The following is a 25140-nucleotide window of genomic DNA, read 5'->3' as shown; positions in this document are numbered from 1 at the left end:
ATATATAGATATAGAGATAAATATGTAGATAGATATACACACAGATATACATATACATATGCATGCACACATTTATATTTAGCTTGTTTTCATACAATTAGACTTTTTTTTAAATCACCCACTCAACTGATTCATTAAGTCTATGTGAAAATAATCACCTAAAAAGAAAAATTGAAAGGATTTGGGAGCATTAAAAAAAATAGCTTTCTAAATTGTATCATTTTGGGGGCAGCTAGGTGGCATAGTGGATAGAGCACCGGACCTGGATTCTGGATGACCTGAGTTCAAATCTGGCCTCAGGCACATAACAGTTACTAGCTGTATGACCCTTGGCAAGTCACTTAATCCCATTGCCTAGCCAAAAAAAAAAAAACAAAAAAATTTGTATCATTTTTTAAAAGAAATACAAATGTAAAAAGAAATTTTCCCCTTCTTTCTCACATGCATATTTTAAAATGTTTATAGTGCAAAAGCCCAAGTAATTTTGTTTTGTTGAGAAGGCTATTTCAAAAACACTCATGAATAGCCTCTAGCTTTGAGTTAAGTAGTATTAGAATGAATAGCAGAGTTATCTTTAAATAGCAAAGGTTATGCTGCCTTTGAAGTGCTTTATCTAGTTCTTATGACATCTTATGTTTGATTTAAGGAGCAACTCTATTATTCTGGGTATTCCAGAAATGCATATACATATATATACCTTTTCTTTCAAGATGCAGTCATAAGCCAAGCTTACAGTTCATTACTTCTGTGTCATTTCATTATGACTGATTTTTCTTTATCTGAAAACACCAAATTAACTCTATGTAGATGTTTCACATATATTTTAAACTAAATGTGAAATATTCCTTCAAGCCCAATAGGCATTTAGAAAGTTGATGATAACTTGTGCATGTTCAAGGATGCTCTAAATGAAGTTATTAAAATTCAACACTTTGCATACTCTGATTGGGGAAAAAAAAAGTTTGTCCCTGACATCAAGGAAGAGGGGAGTCAGCAAAGTTCAAAAAAGTTGATCCTTGCCTGCCATGTTTGAGGTTGACAAAAACCTGCCATGTGAAGAAAGGTACCCATGCATTATAACAAAACAATTTCTGTATTCCAATCCTTGTGCAAAAGTCAAATAAACACCCATCTGTTATTTGTGTTTCATGGATTTAATGAGGGCAGAGACTATCTTTTCCCTCTTTTTGTATCCCCAGCACTTAGCACAATGACTGGCACAGAGTAGGTGCTTAATGGATGCTTATTGATTGATTTCCATGGCCTCTATCATTCCATCTTACTGGCAATATCACTGAAACTTTCACTCTGAAGTTCCAAATATTTTGATTTTATTGAATAACATCTTCTCCAAATTCACATATTTGAGAAGAGGACACCAATTACTTGCCTATAGGTCACTCTTGTACCTTCACATGATTGTGAACCATGAGGCCTACTCTACTTGTAGGATAAATGGAATAAGTTAAAGGAACTCCCATCTGTTTACACAAATATTTTTCCCCCATTTGTTTTCTTCTTCTTCTATCTAAAAGTCAATTATATTCTTCTCTTTGGATTCTCCTAAAACTGGTCCTTTCCTCCCTGATTGTCTGAGGGCTTTCAAATAAATCTTGAGTACTTTGTAGCTTTATCCTTTTGTCCTTCCTCTTTTCTAACTTCACTTTTAGGTTTTAGTGACTGGGGAACTCTCATTGTTCTACATTTGGTTTGCTGTAGGGGACCACTGCCTTAATCATTAATCATACTCTACACTAGGTGTGGAATACCAATCAATAGGAAACTATAATCATTAGACATTGCCTATTTACGTGGCTCATGTTTGATTCTGGGAAGTCCCTGGTGGCCATAATTTCAGGACTGTGAGTCTTAAGTTCAGAATGAGTCTTCTAAAAACTAAGGTCTCATATTGTAGCTAATATTTTCCATAGAAAAAGCTCTGATTGAGCAAAAGGAAATTAAATCAGAGTATAAAATGTTATTTAATAATAAAAATTTGTATCATCATGATAGTAAAATAGATAAATAAGGAAAGGATGGTCATGTAGGACATATCATAATTATGTGCATGTAAAAACTAAAGAATTAGAGATTTAGATGGTTACTCATCCTTATAATTGTGCATGCTAAGTTAACAAAGCCTCTGAAATGGTAGAAAATATTGTTTAGACCCAGATTGGAATTTCATCTATGTGATGATAAGACAATTCCTTCCATTGATATAAATCAGCAACTCACCTTTAACTTGGAGACACAGAGAGCTTTCTGGGACACTAAGAGATTAATTATCTTGCCTTAGGTCACACAGCTAGTATGCTCCAGGGGCAGGACTTGAACCCAGGTCCTCCTGACTCCAAAATCAACTACTATTGCTACCTCAAATAAAGAACAGAATAGCTAGGTAGCATGGTGCATAGAATGCTGTACTTGGAGTTGCAAAGATCTGAGTTGAAATACAGACACAGAAGCTTATTAGGTATGTCAGCCTCTGACTGCCTCCATTTCCTCAACTGAAAAATGGAGATAATAATAGCACCTTCCTTTCAGGGTATTTTTGAGGATAAAACGGGATAATATTTGTACAGCATACTATAAACCTTAAAATGCTACATAAATGTGTCTTCTCCTCCTTATTATTGTTATTATTATTATTATTTATTATATTGATTATTTCAAAAAGCAAATCCAATCCTGGTAAAAAAATATCTAGACTCAAGTTCATATATTATATACCTTGGGTGGAGTTTGAGGGTGCTACTCTGTGTTGCCATTCTTCTACCTTGGAGTCCTCCATTCTCATCTTCTCATTTCATCAGTATGGATAACAGTTTGTGAGTTTTTACTGTTTTCATATACATATATAGCACAAGCCATCATTTCTGGTAGGGTTTGTATTTGAATTGTTTTTCCAATTTTTATGATAGATTACATTGGGCTATCACTGTTCTAAACCAATCATTCCAAGGTTCACACATTCGTGTGATGTCTGGAAATGGTTGAATGTTCGGCATATGCACTGGAAAATACCATTAGCCTATCTCAGAAGCAAATATATAGACTTGACTTCCATTAACATATTGATCTATCCAAGTGAGTTGTATCCCACCTTTATAGTAGATCTAAGAAGAAATTAAGGATAAGATGTCTCTCTTCATCTATTTAATTTATTCACTAATGCCTCTTCTTCTGAGGAGACAAGAATAAGGCTCCAACATATACAGGCTGTTTCCTGCCATAATCCCCAAAGTACACAGCCATGATGACTGAAAACACACTGTACATGTTTGCTCCCATCAGGCCTTTTAGGAACATTTAAGTGAAAATTATAAGTGTTTGGTAATATAGATGCCAAAGTCTAGTTACCTTTCCTATTTTAGCATTCAAAACATGAAAGATAAATAATACAGAAATGGAAATTAGCATTTATAATTTACAAGACAGAACCTGAAAACATTCATCTCTTTATACAGTATACAATGTATACTATACTAATTGTTTTTGGACACATACATACATATAGATAGATAGATAGATAGATAGATAGATAGATCGATAGATAGATATACATTTAATGTGTGTATATATATATATATACACATACCTACATATGTGTATAATATGTATTCACATATATAGGATAGTGAAATTCTTAAGCTTTAATAACTTAAAACTGACAATTGAGGTGACATATATGTGTATATATTGTATAATATGCTTATTCAAATTCTTTAGTAAAGCCAGAATCAAGGTCACTTATTACCCCAATACACTTATGCACATTCACACACATATGTGCATTAAAAAGGCTTTCTAATATATTTACATAGGTTTTTAAAATACTAAAACATAGCGTAAGCAATTCCTGAAATCTGTTTAAGAGGGGCAGCTAGGTGGTGCAGTGGATAGAGCACCAGCCCTGAAGTCAGGAGGACCTGAGTTCAAATCTGGCCTCAGACCAAACACTTGACATGTACTAGCTGTGTAGCCTTGGGCAAGTCACTTAACCCTGATTGCCTCACTAAAAAAAAAAAGAAAGAAATCTGTTTAAGAGTTACATAAGATAAGCTTAGTTTTGTTTGGTTTTCCTCTAAGAAGGCAATATTATGCAAAATATTTCAGTCATGACCACTTTTCTACATATAGAACATAATGTCGCATCATGAAATGAAAGTAATACACACAATTAAAACTAAAGAATGTGCTTTTCACTCTGACCTCCTATGCCTATAACATCCTGTTCCTTGGCCTCCAGGAAAATAAGTTAGGTGGTCTCATGCTCAGTCCCCTGGGTGGAGGAGCCCATCACAAAACCATCTCCCCTAATTTAACACAATTGGCAGGCACTACTCAAGAGAGGCAGAAGAATGGGTTACCATGGAGACTAAGTTACCTCTCCTCTCCAGAGAGGCTGATTCTTCCAAGTCAGAACAGAGATCCTGCTAAACAACATGAGGAACTCACACTGCCACTGGCAGCCTGATACCTGTGCTCAATAATTACGTGGCAGACTATTTCCAGAGCAGACAATTCCATCAACTAACAACAAATATTAAAGCAAAAGATAATTCCTTGCAAGAACTTGAAATCTGATGAAAATGTTCCACCTCTGCTTAGTGCTTTATTAATGGGGTGATCACCGTGCTTGACCGATTTGCTGAAATTAACCAAAACTCCAGGAGTCCATATGGATTGCCAGATGGTCTGCTATAATTTAATGGCATTATTCTAAGTAGGAAGTAAGTGATAAGCATAATTTGCATTCTTTTCTGTTATTACTAGGGGTTTTTATTAGTTACATTTTTATTCATACAGTGGAAGGTGATACCTTGCTACTAAAACACAGATGCCAGCTAATTACAGTGAGGGGCTACACCCCTCTAAGCATAGGCCAGCACTCTGCATATACTCCATCTTGCCCAGCGACCCCGCCACAGTGATTAATAAGTGGAATGCTAAGCCCTAATGAACATGTCAGATCTTCGATGTTCTTCAGGTTAACTTAATTAGCATTATGATGAAGAGAGGATTTTAGTTACTTGTTAGATAGACTCATTACCCTTCATAGAATTCTATGCCTTCTCACCTTGTGGGCTTCTGGCTTATTTCAGCCTCAGAAATATGAAAGCTTAGCTATCAATGGAAATCTTTCAGACAGTAAGAGTTATTCATTCTGCACTCAATCAAAATGTGCTTCATTTATAGTCATTGCTCAGTTTTATCCTAGATCAGTAAAGCTATCTGAAGTCATTATGGCAGTGCATCACAGGTACAGTACTAGCATTAGGTAACAGTTCTAACACTCACATATTAGACTGAACATGTTATATCAGGCTTTTTACTAAGTATAGTTATTATGTTTCAGGGAAAGTTATTTGACTGGCACCATATTCCAAGTCATATAATAATCTACATTCTATTCAAGTTCTGCTAAATTTCAGTAATCATAAAGCTGTTCTGAATGTTTAGAGCTTAGCCAGCTATTGTGGTTAAAATATTAAAACTCAGTATCTCAGTAGTCAACATCTAGTCCCACAGTTGAGTAAACCATTGAGTAAGAAGACAACTGTTCTTTGTTCAGTAGCTGAGTTGAGGACTAGTTTGTGATGTCTCAAACCTGGAGGCCATTGTTCAGTGATAACAGAAAAGTCAGCAGTGCAACAGAATTAATGCAATCTCTGGTAAGCATTCACTTTACATCTCAGATTACAAATATTCTGTCACCACCCCACCATTTTAGATCTCCAAAGTCTGAGAGCAGGTCAACACACTTAAAATCTTCAAACTGGCTTCCCTGTACTTGTTGAGATCTAAAATTTATGGACTTGTCACTGTGTGATGGTATGAAACAGTATAGCTGCCAGATTAAAAGTTCTTGTTGTTGTCAAGCTATAGGAGATTTTAACCATTTATTTTGCTAAAAGTTTTTGAGTAATCATAAAAAAAGAGAATACTGTACTAAACTACCACATTCTTAGAGAACTCTGATATGAAGGACTTTGATGTTGAAAAACTCTGGTAAAGACTATGAAAATTAAAATTAGTATATGACAAATTATGCATACATGTCTATTATGTTCAGCAATATTTTGATACACAGAATTAAGTTTTATATGCATTTAGGTATTGTACACTCAATCTACCCTATCTCATGGTAGAGGTTATAAAAGAAAATTACCATTACTTCATTATGATATTGAGAAAAATGAGTATTAATAACCAATGATCTGAGGATACCCAGAGTTCTCCCATTTTTCTAAAGTCTTGGTTTTTAAGAAGTTCAGGCTCTTCAAGGACATTGCTAATAATGAGATTGGATTAATTTTCTTTTACTGACCCCATTCAAATGGAGTAGCCATTGTGTTCTGCTCAGGCTTTGGTAGGGTACACAGTTTTGAATAGGTTTTTTCCAAGGTTGGGGACGGTTTAAGTCTCTCTGTACAGGGGTTACATGATGTCACTCTCAGCCCCTCATTGAACACCTACTCTTTAAAGAGAATACAAATTATCAGCAGTTGCCATAATTGTCTTTGGTCAAAGAGAATTGGCCTAATGGCCATCCTTTTATTAATAATGAGCTGGCCTTATTAATAAAATGATTAAGTTACCCAGAAACTATATCTCTTAACCTTTTTAAGCATCACAATTAAAGAAAAATAAAAGAGTCATCATAATATGACAAAGATAGCCTTGAGTCAGGAAGACCTGAGTTCAAATTCTTCCTCAGACACTTAGACAAGTCACTTCACCCTGTTTGCCTCAATTTCCTCATCTGTAAAATGCTCTGGAGAAGAAAATGGAAAGCCACTCCAGTATCTCTGCTAAGAAAACCCCAAATGGGGTCACAAAGGGTCAGATGCCACTGAAAGATCTGAAGAGAAACAACAAAAAGGTATGCCTCTATGGCTGTATATGAAGGATGGTGGTTAGGTGTTTGGCCTGCAATAATACCTAACATATATAGAATCCTTTAAGATTTATGAAGAACTTTTACATGTAAAACCCATCAACAAGCATTTAATAAGCATATATTATGTGCTAAGCACATTGTTATATGTTAGGGGTGCAAAGAAAGACAAAAGGCAGTCCCAGGCCAAAGGAGGTCATAGTCTAATTTGGAGTGTGTGTATGTGGGGGGGGAGATGAAATGTAAATAACCAGGTAATATAAGATATATACAGAGTAGATGGAAGGTAATCTCAGGTAGGAAGGCACTAGGAGCTGGGTGGGGCATTGGGGGGGGTGATACACAGTAGAAAAGGAATTTTGAAGAAAGTCAATTTGAGCTGTCTTAAAGGAATCCAAGGAAACTAAGACTCAGAGGTGAAGAGCAAATGTGTTCCAGTCATGGGGAGCAGCCAGTGCATGAGAATCAATCATTAATCACTGTTCATCCTCTACCATTCCCACTGACCCCCTATTAAAAAAAACCTGATGAATTTTACTCAACTTAAAGAGGTTCGTCCTTAGATGACAGAAACAGCACATAATGCTAGGCCACCCTCAAAGACTTTTTGAGTTTAAATAGAGTTTTCCAGAGCTTACACCATACGGGTATAGTGTTTGAGAACTTAAGATCCCCTCCATGCCATGATAAAGCATCAGAGTGAGGACTGTGAATAAGACTTGAAGTGTGAGTACTTGGTGGTGATCAATAGCTTTACTATGGCAGCATTGTATGAGCTCTAGGAAAAGTCCTGTATTTGGCATTTAATGTCTTTCACAACCTGACCCCTTACTACCTCTCACTCTTCTTACCCTACTATCTTTTTACATACTCTCCATTCCTACTTCCTACTTCTTACACTGACCTACTTACTATTCCGTGCAGATGACATTCCATTTTTTACTTCTAGCTTTTCAGCTGTTGGTCCTCCATGCCTAGAATTCTCTCTCTCCACACCTCCACTTCTTACTTTTCTCAGTTTCCTTCAATACTCATCTCAAATCCCTCTTTTTGCAAGCATTTTCCAGTAGCCAGCTGCTAGTGTTTTCTCCTTTGAGGTTCTGTTGTTGTTGTTCAGCTGTTTCAGTCACGTCTGAGTCTTCATGACCCTATTTGGGATTTTCTTAGCAGAGATACCTGAGTACTTTACCATTTCCTTCTCCAGCTCATTTTACAGATGAGAAATTAAGGCAAAGAAGGTTAAATGACTTGTCCAGGGTTACAGCTAGTAAGTGTCTGAGGCCAGATTCGACCTCATGAAGATGAGTCTTCCTGATTCCAAGCCCTATGCTCTGTCCACTGGGTCACTAGCTGCCATTCTGTGAGGTTAATATCCATCTATTCTGTATGTATCTTGTATGTATTACTTACATGGTGTCTCCTTCATTAGAATGTGATTTTTTTTTTAAGGCAGGGACTGTGGTCTTGCCATTCATTGTATCTCTAGCACTATGGTGCTGCACATGGCACCTTGAATGGGAAAGATCTTAATTTAGAAAGGCCAAGGTCTCCCACTGTATCCTAAGCCATCACCAGTCATCTTGACTCTTGTCTTGCCATTGGACTTTGATGACTCTGGAGGAGAGTGTGAAGTTGATGACTTTCACAGCTCTGCCTCACTTAAATCCAATTCACTTGCAAGTCAGGACATCACTCTTGTGATGTCATTGGTCCTTTTTGAGAATGACAGATGAACAACAACAACAAAAACAATGTTTAATAAATGTTTGTTGACTGACTCTCTTCATAATCTTTTAATAAATCACATTTTGAAGATTTGCAGAGGGGGTGGAGAGTCTTATATCCCAAATAAAAAGTTAGATTACTACATGTGGTCAGTTTCACCTTCGTAGCACATGTGTGCACTACACACACACACACATGCATGCACGCACACACATACACACACAAATACACACACACCTCACAAAGAGGAAGCTGCAGTATTTAAAGAATAACTCTAATATGCCTTAAGATCAATGACTATGAGAGAAAGGGCCTGCATTGTGTAATGAATTTAGGAAATCTGTGTCTTCATGCCAACTTTGTCCCTAGCTACCCATCTACATTTTGGTAATTCATTTTAATTCCTATTCTGTGCAATGTGTCCTAGTTTGGGGCAGCTAGGTAGTGCAATAGATAGAGTGATGGCATTGGAATCGGGAAGAACTGAGTTCAAATCCAGTCTCAGATACTGTGTGACCCTGTGCAAGTCACTCACCTTTGTTTGCTTCAGTCTATAAAAACATTAATAATAATAACACCTACCTCCTGGTGTCATTGTATGGATCAAATGAGATTATTGTAAAGTGTTTAGCATAGTGCCTGGCACATAGTAAGTACCATATTAATATTATTATCACCATCATCATAATTAGTATGCATGGACTCTAGTTCTAATTCTAAAATGATGTGATTTTATATCTGTCTATATAAAATAATTTATATACTTCAATACATCCAAATTAAAAAAAAAATCAAAGAAGTTGTCACTTGAACAATTCTAAATATTCAGCTATTTGGCATTATGTAAGAAAAATACGCCCAAATAATTTATTTGGGGGTACCTGGGTATGTATTTTAATATTAGCATTTAGCATTTTTAAGACATTTTGGTTCTATGGAACCATGGTCATTTAGAGAAACCAATGTAATAATACGCCGATGTTCAGGGCTGTGTTCTTTTGATATTCAGTGAAATGTATCAATAACTATATACACATTACAGAATGTATTCATTTTGCGGAATGGAATATAGCTATATAATTCATAGGCTCCTATTTTGGATTTTCAGGGGCAACTAATACACAAAATGGTAGCAATCACAAAAATGAGAATGAGACCTAGTAGTAAGTGCTAACACTCCAATTTCATCACTAATAACAAAGAACTTTGTATGCATGGTAAGTTGACCATGATCTATGAAGTCCTTTTTTTTCCTTCCCTCCAAAAAACAATTACTTTCTAGGCTAGTTATACTCTGACAGTACTTTGCTTTAAAAAATGAGATTGCACAATTAATAATATTTTGTGTTTCAGTCATTCAGTCTTGTCTGATTCTTCCTGACCCTGTGGACCAATTGTCCATGAAGCTTTCTTGACAAAGATACTGAAATGGTTTGCCATTTTCTTCTTCAGTTTTATGCAGATAAAGGCTAAGTGACTTGCCCAGAGTCACACAGCTAGTAAGTATCTGAGGTCAGATTTGAAATCTGTTCTTTCTGACTCCAAGCCCGTTGTTCTATCCACTGCTCTTGCCTAGGTGACCTAATAACATCTGTTGTTGCTCAATCATTTCAGTCATGTCTGTCTTACTCTTTATGACCCCATTTGGGGTTTTCTTGGCAATGATACTTCAGTGGTTTATCATTTCCTTCTCCAGCTCATTTTACAGATGAAGAAACTGAGGGAAACAAAGTGAAGTGACTTGGCCAAGGTCACACAGATAGTAAGTGTGTGAGGCCAAATTTGAACTCAGATCTTTCCAAATCCAGGCCTGGCACTCTATCCACTGTGCCACCTAGTTGCCCTAAAAATATTTAGTTCTAATCAAATAAATTTGTTTTAAGAGAGCATAGAATTACAGTACGTTATTTTAAGATAATGTGACATGAGAAGGGATCGAAGGCTATTTGTTCCAAAGAATCTTACCTCCTCCATACATAACAGCAAGCATAATGGATGATATCCATGCTATCTCACTGTAAGTACTGTGAAATATCTCCTGAATTTCCTTGAAGAACACTGTGATGGCTTTGGGAAATGCATAGGAAAATCCGATGGAAATGAAAGCACCAAGGACCACAACCCAGCCCCATCCTCCATCTGGGGGTGAATACTGAAGTGGACCACTTGCTGCTGGTGGCATTTTGGTGTCCTTTTCTGTAATTCAGATACCTAGAAAAAAAAATCAGAAGCAATATCTTAAAATTATCTTTCAATTTCCCATAGCTAATTAGAATCACTAAAAGAAAAGAATAGCATTACCTAATAATAACCATAATGTGGTTTAGCCTGCATACTTGGCACCTGGGATGTCTAAAAATTTCAGTTACCAAAAATAGGATACCACAAGCTTACCTGAGTATTATGTTTTTGAATGTGATAAGCTAATGAAATTTAAATGATTTACTTTGCATTTAAAAAAATACCTAATTGAAATTAAGAATTAAAATCTGAATCAAAGTAGCTCTCTTGACCCTAAGCAAGTACACAAAACAAGTGGAGATATTCATTCTAAAGTATGTTTTACTATCCTAAAAATTATATTTTTATGTTTTGGAAAAGGCACAAAAGTAGCACAAAGTAATGTTGATGAATTATACATTATTAGACACTTTTTAAAACTGAAATTCTTACCATTTTTATTAAATGAGAATATTCAATCATTTTGGACCAAATATTTTACCAAAATCTATATTTTAGAAGTTTATGCTCCCATGAAATCAAGAAAATTTTAATGTACTTTCAAATTTAGTGTTAGCTGATCATTTTATAAATGGTGGATGACTTACATATTATGTAGTTGATTAATCTACATGTTATATAATTGATTGAATCCTCCACGTCAAGGAGTAAAATGATTTTATCAATATGCCTATTGGGTATTCAACCTCAGTTTTATTTGCTATGTGAGTATCTCAGAAAAAGCATTCTTCTGCAGGAGAAACATATAGAACCCTAGATTTTTCCAAAAGGATATAGCTTGAATTCTACTTAATATCACAAATATTTTAAAGCTTATCAATTCTTCAATAGGTGTGTGATTTTAAAACACACTGTAAATAACAATTAACAAAAGAAAGTCAAGAAAGATATAGTTTCCTTGGAATTGCTTTGGTTTTTCAATATCAATATTGCTTCTACAATCCTACTCCTCACCATTTTTTTTCAAGCTAACTTCCTTTAACTTGCAGATGCCAGTGGGTTCTCATACACTTGCCCCCTCCCCATTCCATTTGTGGACATTTCTCAATGGGAGTGCTATTACTTGTGGCAGGAAGAAAGAACGCTTTTAGTGCAAGCTAATGCTTCAAATGTGTCAATGCCAATTTATTTTGTCAGAATTTGTCTTTAGAGGCCTAACAGTAAAGCTAAACAGATGGCTATAATAATAGAAACAAGGGGACTTTTGTTGTTGTTATACATCTAAATATGTCCAAGGTATTTGCAGTAATCTTCAAATCAGCCTGAGGGATGCGGGGTCAAATATTATTTTCCACATCAGAGTTTGCTTATTTGCCCAATGATGAAACATGGAAGTAGCTTCTTTAATAGCTCAAGAAAGGAAAGTAAACACTATTCCTGAAAAAGCTTTTAAAGGATCCATACATCCACAAAGCATTATGACAGCAAATTGTGATTATGATAGTAACTACAGTGATATTTATGACTCATGATGCTTTTAAACAAGAAATTTAAAATCACTCAGCATAAAGTATTTCAGTGATTTATGGAGAGTACACAATGATTATCCCCATTTTACAAACAGATATTGAGATTTTAAAAGAACTTATTTGTATTCACTAAAGTTTCAAGTACCTGAGGGAATAGAGAATTATAAATATATTCTACTTGAATCCTTCAAAATTAAATTAATTAAATACTATTGACCAGTGACTCTCTTCAGAAATAATCTTTCTTCCCATCTTTATAGATACTACTCTATTTTGGTTCTCTTCTTGCAAATTTACCTATTCAATCTGTTTCTCCTTTACTTATTCTTGACCCCTTTCCATCCTCCTTAAGTGAGGGATTCCTTAAGGTTCTACCCTCTGACACTCTTTTTTCCCTTGATATTTCTCGTCATGAGAATCTCATTTATCCTAATACTTCAAGTATACTTCCTAAGCAGAAGACTGAGCCATGAGCTCAGAATCAGCATTACCAACTACCTACAGCATGTATGTATATATGCATGTATGTGTATGTACACGTACACATGCACACTCACACACACACACACACACACACAACACACACACACACACTCTTCTATTATCTTTGAAATGTAATCTCCTTAAAGGTGGGTACATTTTTAGCATTGTCTTCATATCCTTAGCACTTAATACAGTGTTCTAGATATAGTGGAGGCTTAAACGTTTTTGTTTTGGAATTGTTTCTTGTTTGTTTATTTTTGAAATGCAAGAACCTATTTAAAATATTGTTTCTTTAGATCACACTATATAAGGAAAATAACTGATACTTCTGGTTTCTTTATAGTCAGTAAGAAAAAAGATTTTTTTTTTCAGGGCATTGGGTTAATTTTTCTTATGGACTATGATGAGTGACATTCTTGATATCTCTCTTAAGAGGCGATACTAATTTTAAAACTGTAGGATCACACTGCATCTTTCCTTCTCTCTACAAAACTAAAGAAAAAGTGTTTACCTTCATTCATTAACTCATTTAAAAAAAAGCAGGGACTGATTCAAAGAACATACTCTTGTCTTTTCAGACTCTACAGGTGTGGAATGGAGACTCTATGAATTGGTTAAAGGAGAGGGGCAAATCTACCACCTGGAAGCAATCAACCGAAGAAAGAAAGCTGCAAGATGCAAACTATTGTCCACGTGAAGGAGATAGTCTGTACTATCAGTGCCAGTCTAAGCATACTATCTTTATCATTCTAAAAAAAAAATCACCAACCACCCATTATGCATTGTACTGGGACAGGCATTGTGGATAGAGCATGGACCAAAAAACCGTAGAATAGAAATTAATGCAAAAGTCAAAACTACCAAGATTTTCTGAAATGTTTAAATTGAGGCACACTGAGAAGGATAAGAAAACCTTAACGGTTTTCTCTAACTGAAAAGGCAGGTGTCACAGTATTTTCTGCATTTGAGAACTTCCCTCCAGGCTCCAGATGACTGGTGGCATCCTTTGTGCTTTCAAACATCTATGCAAGAAGGGAAGTAAGTATTTTACTTCTATGCCCACACTTTGCTGCCATGGTCAAAGAAGAGTACTGATAAACAAGGAAGAAAACAGAAATAGGTTGACTTTTGTTGCTGTTCTGGAAAGAAAGTAGTATGTACCAAACCAAAAAGGGCAAAATGGATAAAAGAAAGAAAATACATTTCTACACTTCTAAGAAGAAGAAAGCAAACTATGAAAACTCCAAAACATAAAAACAAGTACTAACAAATGTCTCTGTCACTCCATATTTAGGTGGCATTGTGGAATTATTCAGTATCCTCTAAAGTTAAAATGACTTACTTTAAGATTTCTTCTGTTAATAAAAATTAGAATAAAAATTATTAACCTGATTGGGTAAGAAATCATAGCCTGAAATTCTCATAAAATTAAATTTTTCATATTTAAACTGTAAATATTTAGATGCCTAGTTTAAGTTAAATTGAGTCATTGGTATCTAATTTCCTACAAATAAGAAAATTACTCGAGGCAGCTAGGTGGCACAGTGGATAGAGCACCAGCCCTGGAGTAAGGAGGACCTGGGTTCAAATGTGACCTCAGATACATAACACTTACTAGCTGTATGTCCCTGGCAAGTCACTTAACCCCATTGCCTTGCCAGAAAAAAAAAATGACTTGTAATGTTCATCTTTATTACTGATTGTCAGGTTTATAACATGCAAAAATTAAAATGTTTAAAATTGTGAATTTCCTGTTTGTGGAAGTATATTTGGAAGCCAAAGATTATCCCTACTAAATGCTACAAAAAATGAAAAGGAAGCTGTCTCTAACAACAAGGTCAAATGAAGAGCTGTGAGTAAAGACAAATCATGTCTCTTGGTATCATGCACTGCAGATTCCAGTCAGTCACGATCAGTCTGGTAGGAATTTTTTCTTTGCCAAATGCATCATTAATATTCTGTGATCACCAACAACCAGAATTAACCATCAATACAATAGCATGTAAAGAAATGTTGTGAAGAGGTTTTTTTATATGTTCCTCACATTTATAGAGACTTCAATTTGCAGATTATTGTTCCCTGAAAACTGAATGTAAAATTATTATTTTTTAATGGCAAATTTGTCTGGCCTTTGCTTTCCATATGCCAAGTAGCCACCTGACTTAATGAGCAGTCAGTGGATTGAGTAAAGAGTATTAATATGAAAAATAGGAAATAATTTTGGAAGAAAAAATAAGGGAACAACAAGGGTATATATCGACCATGGGTTAAGCCAGCTGGAGGGAAAAAAAAAAACCCTCTCCTGTCCAGAAAATTCTTTTTTATATGCAACTACTGTATAAGTACACATACTTCTGATTGCTTGAGGTTAAAAATAGTTTTACATCTTTCCAGAAATGTGCTAGTGAAACTTTAAAGAACATTTATACATTATATGAGTTTTTGTAGTGTGATTAGGGCGTAAACAGTTAGTTGAAGTTTAAACTCCTCACTCTGCAATTTTTTCCCTGCAACCACAAAGAAAAATAAACTGTCTTTTATTATTAATTCATGAGTTTAAACTACATTTTAGAATTTTTTAAAATTATTTCTACTATAGTGAATATTTAGAAATACTACCATCTGGTTTGTTTTCTGACCACTACCCCAAAAAAAGTTAACATAACTAAGGAATCTTCAATCCAGACTTTCAAAATGCTATAAATATTAATGTTTAGCACACCAGCAATCTTGGTCAATATTGTTATTGTTTTCATTTTACAAATAGGAAACTAGGGCCATGGCAAGGTTAAGTGATTTATTTAAGTGTGCACAATGAATTAGTGGCAGCATTGGAAATAAACCCTATGAATCTGAGCTATTAAAGTATGGCCTGGCATACTAAAGTAGACTTTACTCTTTGCCTTTTCCAGATTACTTTAAAGATTTAGAGTCCTTTTAAACATTGAACTTAATTCTTCTGTCAGAAGGAGAGTGATTAAAGAGAAGAATAACACTGATTTTTTTTAATGTTAAAGTCTTAAAATCTTTTATATCCTTTTCTATACCCTCACCATACCATGGGGGATATAGATACATACATACACATACATACATATATACATGCATACATATATACATATACACATACTTATATATTATATATAGTTGTAATAATTGTTATCAACTGACATTTTTATATAGTAATTTTTATAGCTTTGGAAAATTTATTTTTCAGCTAAGTTAGATGATTGAAGAGATCTGGTGCTTAGTAAGTCTTTATTGAACTATTTGTTTCCTGGTTATTAAAATATAACGAACTCAATTGATCAACAAGCCAATCGCTAAGGTTTTATTACATATGTGTGAGTGTGTGTGATAAAAGTAACATGATATAGAAGATAGAAGGTCTATGCTATAGTCAAGAAGACTTGGGTTCACTTTCTTTTTCTGATATACATTGACTGTGTAAATATAGACAAGTCTTAACAACTCGGACCTCCAGAAAATTCTAAAACTTTGTTACAGATAAACTGCTAATCTGAGTTGGGGAAAGAATTTCCATACCTGAAATTTCCATCATTCATGATATCGTAGGTCTAGATAGGAGTGTGTATTTGTGTGTGATAAGAAGTTAGGTATGGAGGATGTGTAGGATTAGGAATACAGGTAATTGAAAACTTGGAAAAAGTCTGTTGTGTTAAAGATCTTTCTTTTAGTTATAAAAATCATTTATTCCACACACTAGTATGTGTGATCTCTTTGTCCTACTCACCAGTTTGGTTGGACTTGCCTTGTTCATGACTAGGACCTGTGTGAGGGATGAGGGGAGACCCTAAGACATGTGGTACTCTCCATCCTGATAGGTAGGGCTAGTAACCTTCAGCTCTGCTGTATTTGGATATAACTGATTAATCTTAGGTAAGCTAGACTCCATGAGCCATTGTCAACAAGCCCTTTCCTCCTGTGCTCTATCGTAAGGAAGGTATATTTCTTTTGGTCATTGTATTCCTTCATGGTTCTAAAGCCAACATCACTCACTGCATCCCAAGCCATCCAGTTATCTTGACATATCTTGCCACTGGACTTTGATGACTGTGGAAGAGAGTGAGGTTGACTACTTTGCTCAACTCTGCCTCACTTAAACCCTATTCACTGGTAAGTCCAGACATCACCCTCAGAATAGCTTTGGTCCTCTTTGAGAACAAACATCTACCCAACAAAGGAATATCTACTACTATCAGAAGCAAAATGTCACTGAGTTCCTCTATCCCATAAAGTATGTCACAAGGAGATGGAACCTGACAAAAGGTCTTATTTGGGAAATGCAGACTCTGATGAAAAATAGCACAAGAAAACCGCAGCAATGTTGCTTGTCCCCAGGGCCTGGTGATGAAACTGGAGATTAGGTTAAAACTAAAGTCAGCTGGAGTAGAGCCACTTCAAAAGCCAAGGACCTGGCCAAAGTCTTTCTGAGTAGGTGACCACACCAGGAAAATAGTCATACCTGGAGGAACAGAGATCTGAGAATGTCACAAGGGACCAGATTAAAACCACTGTGATCTGGTGTCAGGACAACTTTGGAGCCTAACCCTGAACCCTCCAACTTCCAATAGATAATTGTCCCAGGATATTGACCAGGTCAGAGCAACTAGTTGGGCAAGCCCTCAAAGAAAGAAGGATGTTGTAATCCATGACAGTGGGTTGGGTGAGGTATGTTGGTACACGACGTGATGTCATGTGTCTAAACCTCAGCCCCAGCCCAATGATCCCAGGTCAAGGTTACGGAAAAAGGCAGGGCCTGACTTGGAAGCAGCTACCCACTAAAAGAAAGTAGTACAAATATCTCTAGTCTAGACAGTCAGCATTTCACAAGGCTTGCTATGAGGAAAAGAAAATCTTTCAATATTAGATGCCGAAAGGCCAAAGAAAAAGGTTACATTCAGAGATAACTTACCTTTTAAAACTGAGTATACTTCAGGGGGAAAAGTGGATCTTAATTACACACACACACACACACACAACATGTATGTGTGTGTGTGTGTGTGTGTGTGTGTGTGTGTGTGTGTATATATATATATATATAAAATGTATATGTATATGCATGTATATAAATATGCATATATACACACACATATTCATACATACATTTTGACAGAGGAGAAAAGAAACCTAGAATGGAAATACATTTAAGCAATCTGAAAAATCTAAGTGATTAGGTTCTTATATCCTAACATGGGGAAAATGGTACTGACCAGGGGTGTGACCCAGCCAGCTAAAAGATATTTGTGATAGCCCATTGTTAAATTTGCATTGTATTTACACTTCAGAGATCAGCCATCAGTATAAATCAGGGTTTGAGTTGTTTTTTTGTCGATTTCTAGACTTAAGTGTTAATAATAAAGATTAAAATGTGGGGATAGATAGGTAGATACATAAATAGATAAATAGACCTATGTAGAGAGATATATTATGTGCCAGATACTGTGTTGAATGGTTTAGGAAATCCAAAATTATATGTGTGTGTATGTATGTGTGTATGTATGTATGTATGTATGTGTTGTATGTATGTGTATGTATGTGTGTAAAAACATGGTCCCTTCCCCAAGGAGTGCATTCTAAAGGGTGGATACAACAACATGCTAATAAGTATTACATAGAAGATATGTACAGTATAAATTGGTAAGCAATCTTGGAGGAAAGGCATTAGCAGTGGGGGGAAGAAAAGGATAAGGGATCTGGAAAGTCCTCTTGCCAGTGGTGTGATTTGAAGAGGGAAGGAAGCCAGGGAATTTGTCAGGTTAAGACAAAATGAATTGCAGGGATGGGGGACAGCTAGTGAAAATACATAGATTTAGGAGACAGGGTGTCATACATGAGAAACAACAATAAGGCACGTATTACTGGATATGAAAATAGACCAAGGGGAGTTAATTATAACAAGACTGGAAAAGCAGAAGTGGATCAAGTTGTGAAGGAAATTAAAAGGCAAACAGAGGATGGTGTACTTGATCCTATATCTATTAAAGAATCACTGGAGTTTGATGGGGGGGGCGGGGTTTGAGGCAAGGGTGGTGGGTTTGGGGTTGGGAGGGTGATGTGATCAGATCATACTTTATGTAATTTATTCTTTCCTAAAGCTACCCAGCCTCTTTTGTCCGTCAAGCAGAAGAAAGAAGAAACACCTCAAAAGCAACAAAAACAATTATGCTTTATGTGATGCCCTGAGCAAAAACACACCTGTGTCTCTTTGTTCCTTCATGCCTCCCTCCTTCCCTCATCTGCATCAGGGAACGGATTTTTTTTCTCCTTTCACCTTCTACCAGCTGTTTCTTGACAGAACTATTGGTCAAATGTAGCTAGAAGGGTACCCTTTAAGGAACCTGATGCTACTAGCTATAGCTGAAGACAACCAGAAAGATCTACTGAAAAATCAATGACCATGAAATGTTATCTAATTAAAAGGCTTACCTCTTCTGGGGTCTATGAACTTATTATTATTATTATTATTATTATTATTATTATTATTTTGCTACCTGTTTTTCAATATGACTGGTTTCTCCTTAATCCTATGTATTTTATTCTGTGAACTTAAAAACATGTTTCTAATAGGCTTCACTAGACTGCCAGAGGGGCCTGTGAACCACAAAAATAATAAGAATCCCTGCTCTGGAGAGAGATCTGACACTCAAAGACAAGAAATTGTAATTTTTAACATCCCTGGCTATCAGGAGTCTTCTCTAACCTAAATTTCTAATGCTAATAGTTCATTTATTTATATTTTGTTTTATTCTAAGACAATATCAAAAATAGTAGAATAATTTGCTTTTATATAAAATGGTCTGTCACATAATTTAAAACTATTAACAAATTGGCCATCTAATCTCTTTTCTGTGATCAATAGCATCAGTTTCTCTCACCTTTTCTCTGTCTACTTACTTTACAACCATTTAATACTCATCTCTTAAGGTATTTGATTTAATTTAATACTTGCTGAATGCAAACTACATGTAAGGAAGTAGGACTCTCTAATAAAGATTTCCCTTCTTACATTTTTTCTCTTTATTTTTATACAACATGATACAGCATTCAAAATTAACATTATACTACTGATTTGGCATTGTTCTCCATTATGATCTTTCTATTTTTCCTAGGTTTTTTTTAAACCTAGCCAACAAAGAACTTTATTTCTGCAGGTTTTCCCTCTTTTATGTATTATCTTGGACTATTATTCTATGCTTATTAAACTTTATTTCAGAACATGCCACTGATTTATTAAATTAATTCTAATCTTACTCTCCAAGGTGTGTGAGCCAACACCCAGAATGATTAGTTTTATAGGCCCTTAGAGGTCATCTAATGTTTCCTTCCTCTATCCAGCATGAAAATACTGACTAATAGTAGCTCTGGAACCAAAAAACCCTGAGGAAAATCACGACTTATAATATCAATGATTGCTATTTGGTTTTTAATACCCATTAGACTTTGAGCTCTTTGATTGTAGAAATAGTCTTGTGCCATTGTTTATAAACCTAGTACTTAGCACAGTATTTAGCTTATAGTAAGTGCATATAAGTGCTTACTGACTAACTGAAAAAGCATTTATTAAAAAGGCATTGAATGTATTGCACTCTCATATGCTGAAGGAAATTTTCCAACCACTGGATACTCCTCAGCAACTGTTGTGACCAGAACATGATTTTTTAAAAATTTTGAATAAAGTGTGATGAATATGATTCAACATATAGTTTTACCTTCTGACAAATGTTCATTCAATGAATTTTTTTTGGATCTAAAGAAATGGCAATGGTAAAAGGCTGGTATATGGGAGTTTCTTGGCTATCTAAGAAAATGAGGGAACAAGGTAGAAATAGATACTTAAGATCCACGAAGTCTCACAATGGTCAATATCTTCATACCACCAGCTTGCGATAAGGTACAAAACTGACTTAACAATACAAGTTTTTAATTGAACTTTATTTGTTTGTATTTACATTTTGTTTAGCCATTCTCTAATGGAAATGATGAGATGCTGGGACATGGACCCCTAAAAGAAAAAGACCATGTCTTTGAAGGCAATCCAGGGGCAACTAGGTAGCTCAGTGGATGGAGCACTGGTCCTGGATTCAGGAGGCCCTAAGTTCAAATCCAGTCTTAAACATTAGCTGTGTGACCCTGGGCAAGTTATTTAACCCCAATTGCCTTAAAAAAAAAAAAGCTAGCAATCCAGTCCCTGAATTTTCCCACACATCTCAGAAGCCCAGATCAGTGGTGTCTTGCCCAAGGCATCTGGCCCAGCCCAGCCCAGCTAGATACTAGACAGTCAGTCCTTTCACAGTAGCTCTTGACCCACTCCAGGATACTTTACTCCTTTCACGATTGCTCCTGGCCCACCTTAGGCTATTTACCACTCTTTAATCCCATCTGGATCTTTTCAAGGTCCTTTTTTCATGTATGTAAGTATCAGTTTTACTCCCATTAAGTTATAGATTCACTAGGAATATCACCCACATTATAAAAGCTTGCCACTTTGACTGGAAGATAGTTTGAGTGCTTGAATTTCTTCCAGACAGACTCCCCTGTACCCTGACATTTAAGGGTTCTCAGTAACCCCAAACCACATCAGAAATATTACTCAGTAGCAAATTGGCTGTAAATTTGGGCTAGCTAGTGTGAGAAAACAGAGCAAAAACAACGCAAAACAAAACAAAACACAGAAGGCAGGTTTTAATGTCACAATATCTTATTTAACTAGAGAGATTATCCAGCCAACTACAATAAAAATTAAAAATTCCAAGTACTCCACTAGCTTTTTTTCTGTCACTTCCTATATTTTCTTCTAAAGATCTGCTCCAAAGAAATAAATACAACATTCATTTAATAAGCCAAAGAAATAGAAGCTTTAATGTCTAGCTTTTAGAAATAATATTAGTAATATCAGATCAAAATTTATATCTCTAAAAACTTATTTTATCAAAATATGAAAAGATTATAGCAGTGACATTAGTTTTGAAGACTGGAAAAGCAACAAATTAGCAATCTTAAATGAAGTAGAAAAGAAGAATCCTTCAAATTAAAGGAGAAATAAAGAAACATGAAAATAAAAACTTTAGAACTAATGAGCAAAACTAGAAGCTATTTTTTAAAGACTAACAAAATTAATAAACAACCAACTTAAGCAAGAAAAAGAGAGGAATATCATATTACTAAGCTAAAACTTAAACAAGATGACTTCATAATTAAAATGGAGAAAATAAAACAAATAATTGTTGGAAATTATACATGATTATGCTTTTCCCTCTATACCATCTTTCTTGGTGATCTCATCAGTTCTAATGGCTCCAATTATTATTTCTATAATAATGACTCTAAATCCTGTATATCCATACCTCACTTCTCTCCTAACCATTAGTGTCCATCTCAATTACCTCAGTCTTTATGGCCCATAAACATCTTAAACTCAACATGCCCAAAATTGAACTCATTATTTTCTCTGACCTTCCCCCAGCCCTCCCCTCTTCCTAACTTTCCTATTACTATCCTATCATCCTGCAAACAGATTCACAATCTAAGTGACATTTGGACTCCTTACACACACATACACACACACACACACACACACACAGATAGAGACAGAGACAGAGAGAGATAGGAGGTGGGGCAGGAGAGAAAGTGTGTATGTTAGGGAAAGTGTATTGGAATGAAAATGTTCCAGTACCAGATGAACAGCAGTCCTGTCCCACATACAGGACACATGGAAAATTTGTGCTTTGTTCAGTGACTTGTAGCTATGGTTTCCTGATACTGTCTCCACAACACATGGTAGATAGAAAACCTGAAGCCAAGAAGTGTAGCTCTATTCTTCATAGGTAGTGGGCCAGAATTGTTAGTCAGCTGCTACTGTTTCACAGACATTAACAGTTACAGACTGTCTGAGCCATGTTTTGGTAAAAACGATACCTTCCTTTCATATACAATTTTATAGTTTTGAAAATTCTTTCATATATATGAGCTCATTTGATCTTCACAGGATAAGTTAAATTATCTCTTTGCCAAATTAAAAGCATTAAGAATAGTTTTTTTTTCTCTAAAGAAAACCAAACAAAATAAAAATAAATGGAGGTTCCAAACAGCTAAATATTCCATCTTTGGAAGATGACAGGGAGACTGTGCTGCCCAGATTGGCATGTGGTACATGAGCCGAGAGAAGACAAGGGGTTTCTTTGTTTGTTTATTTGTTAGTTATCATCAGAGATATATAATAAATATAGACAAATGGTCTTATTTATCTTTTGTTCCTATTCCATTTCATTTGCATGTCAATCAGATATGATTTGAGATTAATTGCTCTAAATGCTGCAAAGTTCCTGTGCTTTATTTTTCCTTTTACAGAGCCATTCCAAAATGGCTCAGAGGTGGAGCATAGAACCCCATATAGGAAATTAAGCAGCAATTTCAAGGAATTTCTAACTCTAGTCAGAGAGGTTCCAAGTGTGGGATTACAGGTTTATTATCAACATCAAACACAAACATTCAAAAGAATAGAAAACATATTAGTCTAGAGTATTCTGTCAAGTTTTTTTTTGGCTTCACTTTGCTAGATGAGGTTGCTCATAGCGTTTGCTGTATATTGAAAAGCTATCTGCCTCCCCTAGTTGAAAGGGAGGAGGAGAGAGAGGGAGGTTCTAATAATTGACACACAGAAGAGCTTGAAGAGCTGAAGCACATGGCAGAGAGAAGCTTAGCAACCATGAGATAGGTAGAGATGTGCAGCACAAAAGATGAGACCAGAAGACATGACACACTCAGGAAAGAACAAAGATGTGATACCCATTAAAGAACAAAACAAGGAAAAAATCAGAGACCATCAAAAGCCCTGTAGCATCACAGATTTTTATTTTTTGGCTAGGCAATAGGGTTAAGTGACTGGCCCAGGGTTATAGAGCTAGTAAATGTCAAGTGTCAGGAGGCCAGATTTGAACTCAGGTCTTCCTGACTCCAAGGCTGGCACTCTATCTGCTGCACCACCTAGCTACCCCAGCATCAAAGATTAGTCTACACACATCTTCTATATGTGTACCTTCTACATGTGTTCCACAGTAATGTGTTATTTTTAGCATATATCATAACACTTATGATTATTGGCCAAAGATGGAGCTTAGATGTGCCCTCCATGCATGCTCCCTATTAATGCATATTTTCTAAATGTGTCCCCTACCTAAGTGGTGGTGTGGTAAGCTATGGAAATATGTATGTATGTATGTATATGCATGTGTGTATACACACACACACACATAATATTGGGGAGGAGTGCCATTTTTTTCTTTTCACTATAATATTTGATATTTTGTGTCCTCCACATGGATAGCAAAAATTAAATACATTAGTAGGGGTTTCTGAGCTATGATTTTGAGTATGTCCTAATCCATATCCTTAAATCTGGAATAACTTTTTGTAGTGACACATGTGAGAAGGCTTAATAAGAGGGGGTGCTCCAGTTTACTATTTAGCTGATAAACATCACAGCCATAAATAGAATTCAAGTCTTTTAATGCATAACCCAATGCTCTTTTTACCCTTCCACATTTTGTCTGACATCTGTTCTCTGTGTCTATAATTACCCTACTTCTTTTTATGTGACAGCTGATTGGTTCCTCGCTGTTGTATATTCTTCATAGACGTCTTAATTCATGAAGCGAAGTACTAAGTGAGCACCACTTCCACTGGCTGCATTCTCAAACTTCATCATTATAGATATGAACATGTCATTTTTGTCTATTCTTTTGAGAGACTATGAAATAATAGTAGCTCAATTTATTTATCCAGTAATTTAAATGAGAACAAATGAGATAATATTTGTAAAGCACTTAGTACTGTGTCTGGAACATAGCAGGTGCTTAATAAGTGATGAAATTATGGTAGCTCACATTTACATAGTACTTTAATGGGATCAAATGATATAATGTTTGTAAAGCACTAGCAGAGTGTCTAGCATATAGTAGGCATGGTACTGTTTGAGTTAAAGATGGCTGCATGGTATTTTGAGCCATTATCTCATTTGTAAATTTCAGTGGTATCAGAATTTTGCTGACTATAACTGAAACAATGGGAGGATTTTATATGGACTCAGGATCATATCTGACAGAAAGGTGGATTTTTTTAGTATAACATCATAAGTTAGAGATGGTTCATTGCTTATAAGAAGGTCCTAATATGAAGCTTTAGGAGGGGTGGGAGAAGACTACATGAAGAAAGAAGCAGGGGGCCAGCTAGGTGGTGCAGTGGATAAAGCATTGGCCCTGCAGTCAGAAGGACCTGAGTTCAAGTCCGGCCTCAGAC

General features: G+C 35.6%; 1 protein-coding gene across 9 annotated transcripts in view; it reads right to left on the bottom strand.

The window, feature by feature from the left end:
* The window catches only part of SLC16A7 (solute carrier family 16 member 7), a 240717-nt gene that overhangs the window by 79073 nt on the left and 136504 nt on the right, over positions 1-25140 (bottom strand). For all 9 annotated transcript variants that reach the window (XM_078146074.1, XM_020990157.2, XM_078146076.1 and 6 more), the window contains one exon: positions 10595-10840. In XM_078146074.1, the coding sequence (XP_078002200.1) occupies positions 10595-10811 (217 nt within the window). In that variant the 5' untranslated portion in view covers positions 10812-10840. The remainder of the gene's footprint in view (positions 1-10594; positions 10841-25140) is intronic.

Source organism: Phascolarctos cinereus, unplaced genomic scaffold (genome assembly GCF_003287225.1).
Source record: "Phascolarctos cinereus isolate Bilbo 61053 unplaced genomic scaffold, phaCin_HiC Scaffold_1;HRSCAF=81, whole genome shotgun sequence".
Classification (NCBI taxonomy): Eukaryota; Metazoa; Chordata; class Mammalia; order Diprotodontia; family Phascolarctidae; genus Phascolarctos; species Phascolarctos cinereus.
Note: the sequence above shows the minus strand (reverse complement) of the source record. Positions and strands in the feature narration are given on the sequence as shown.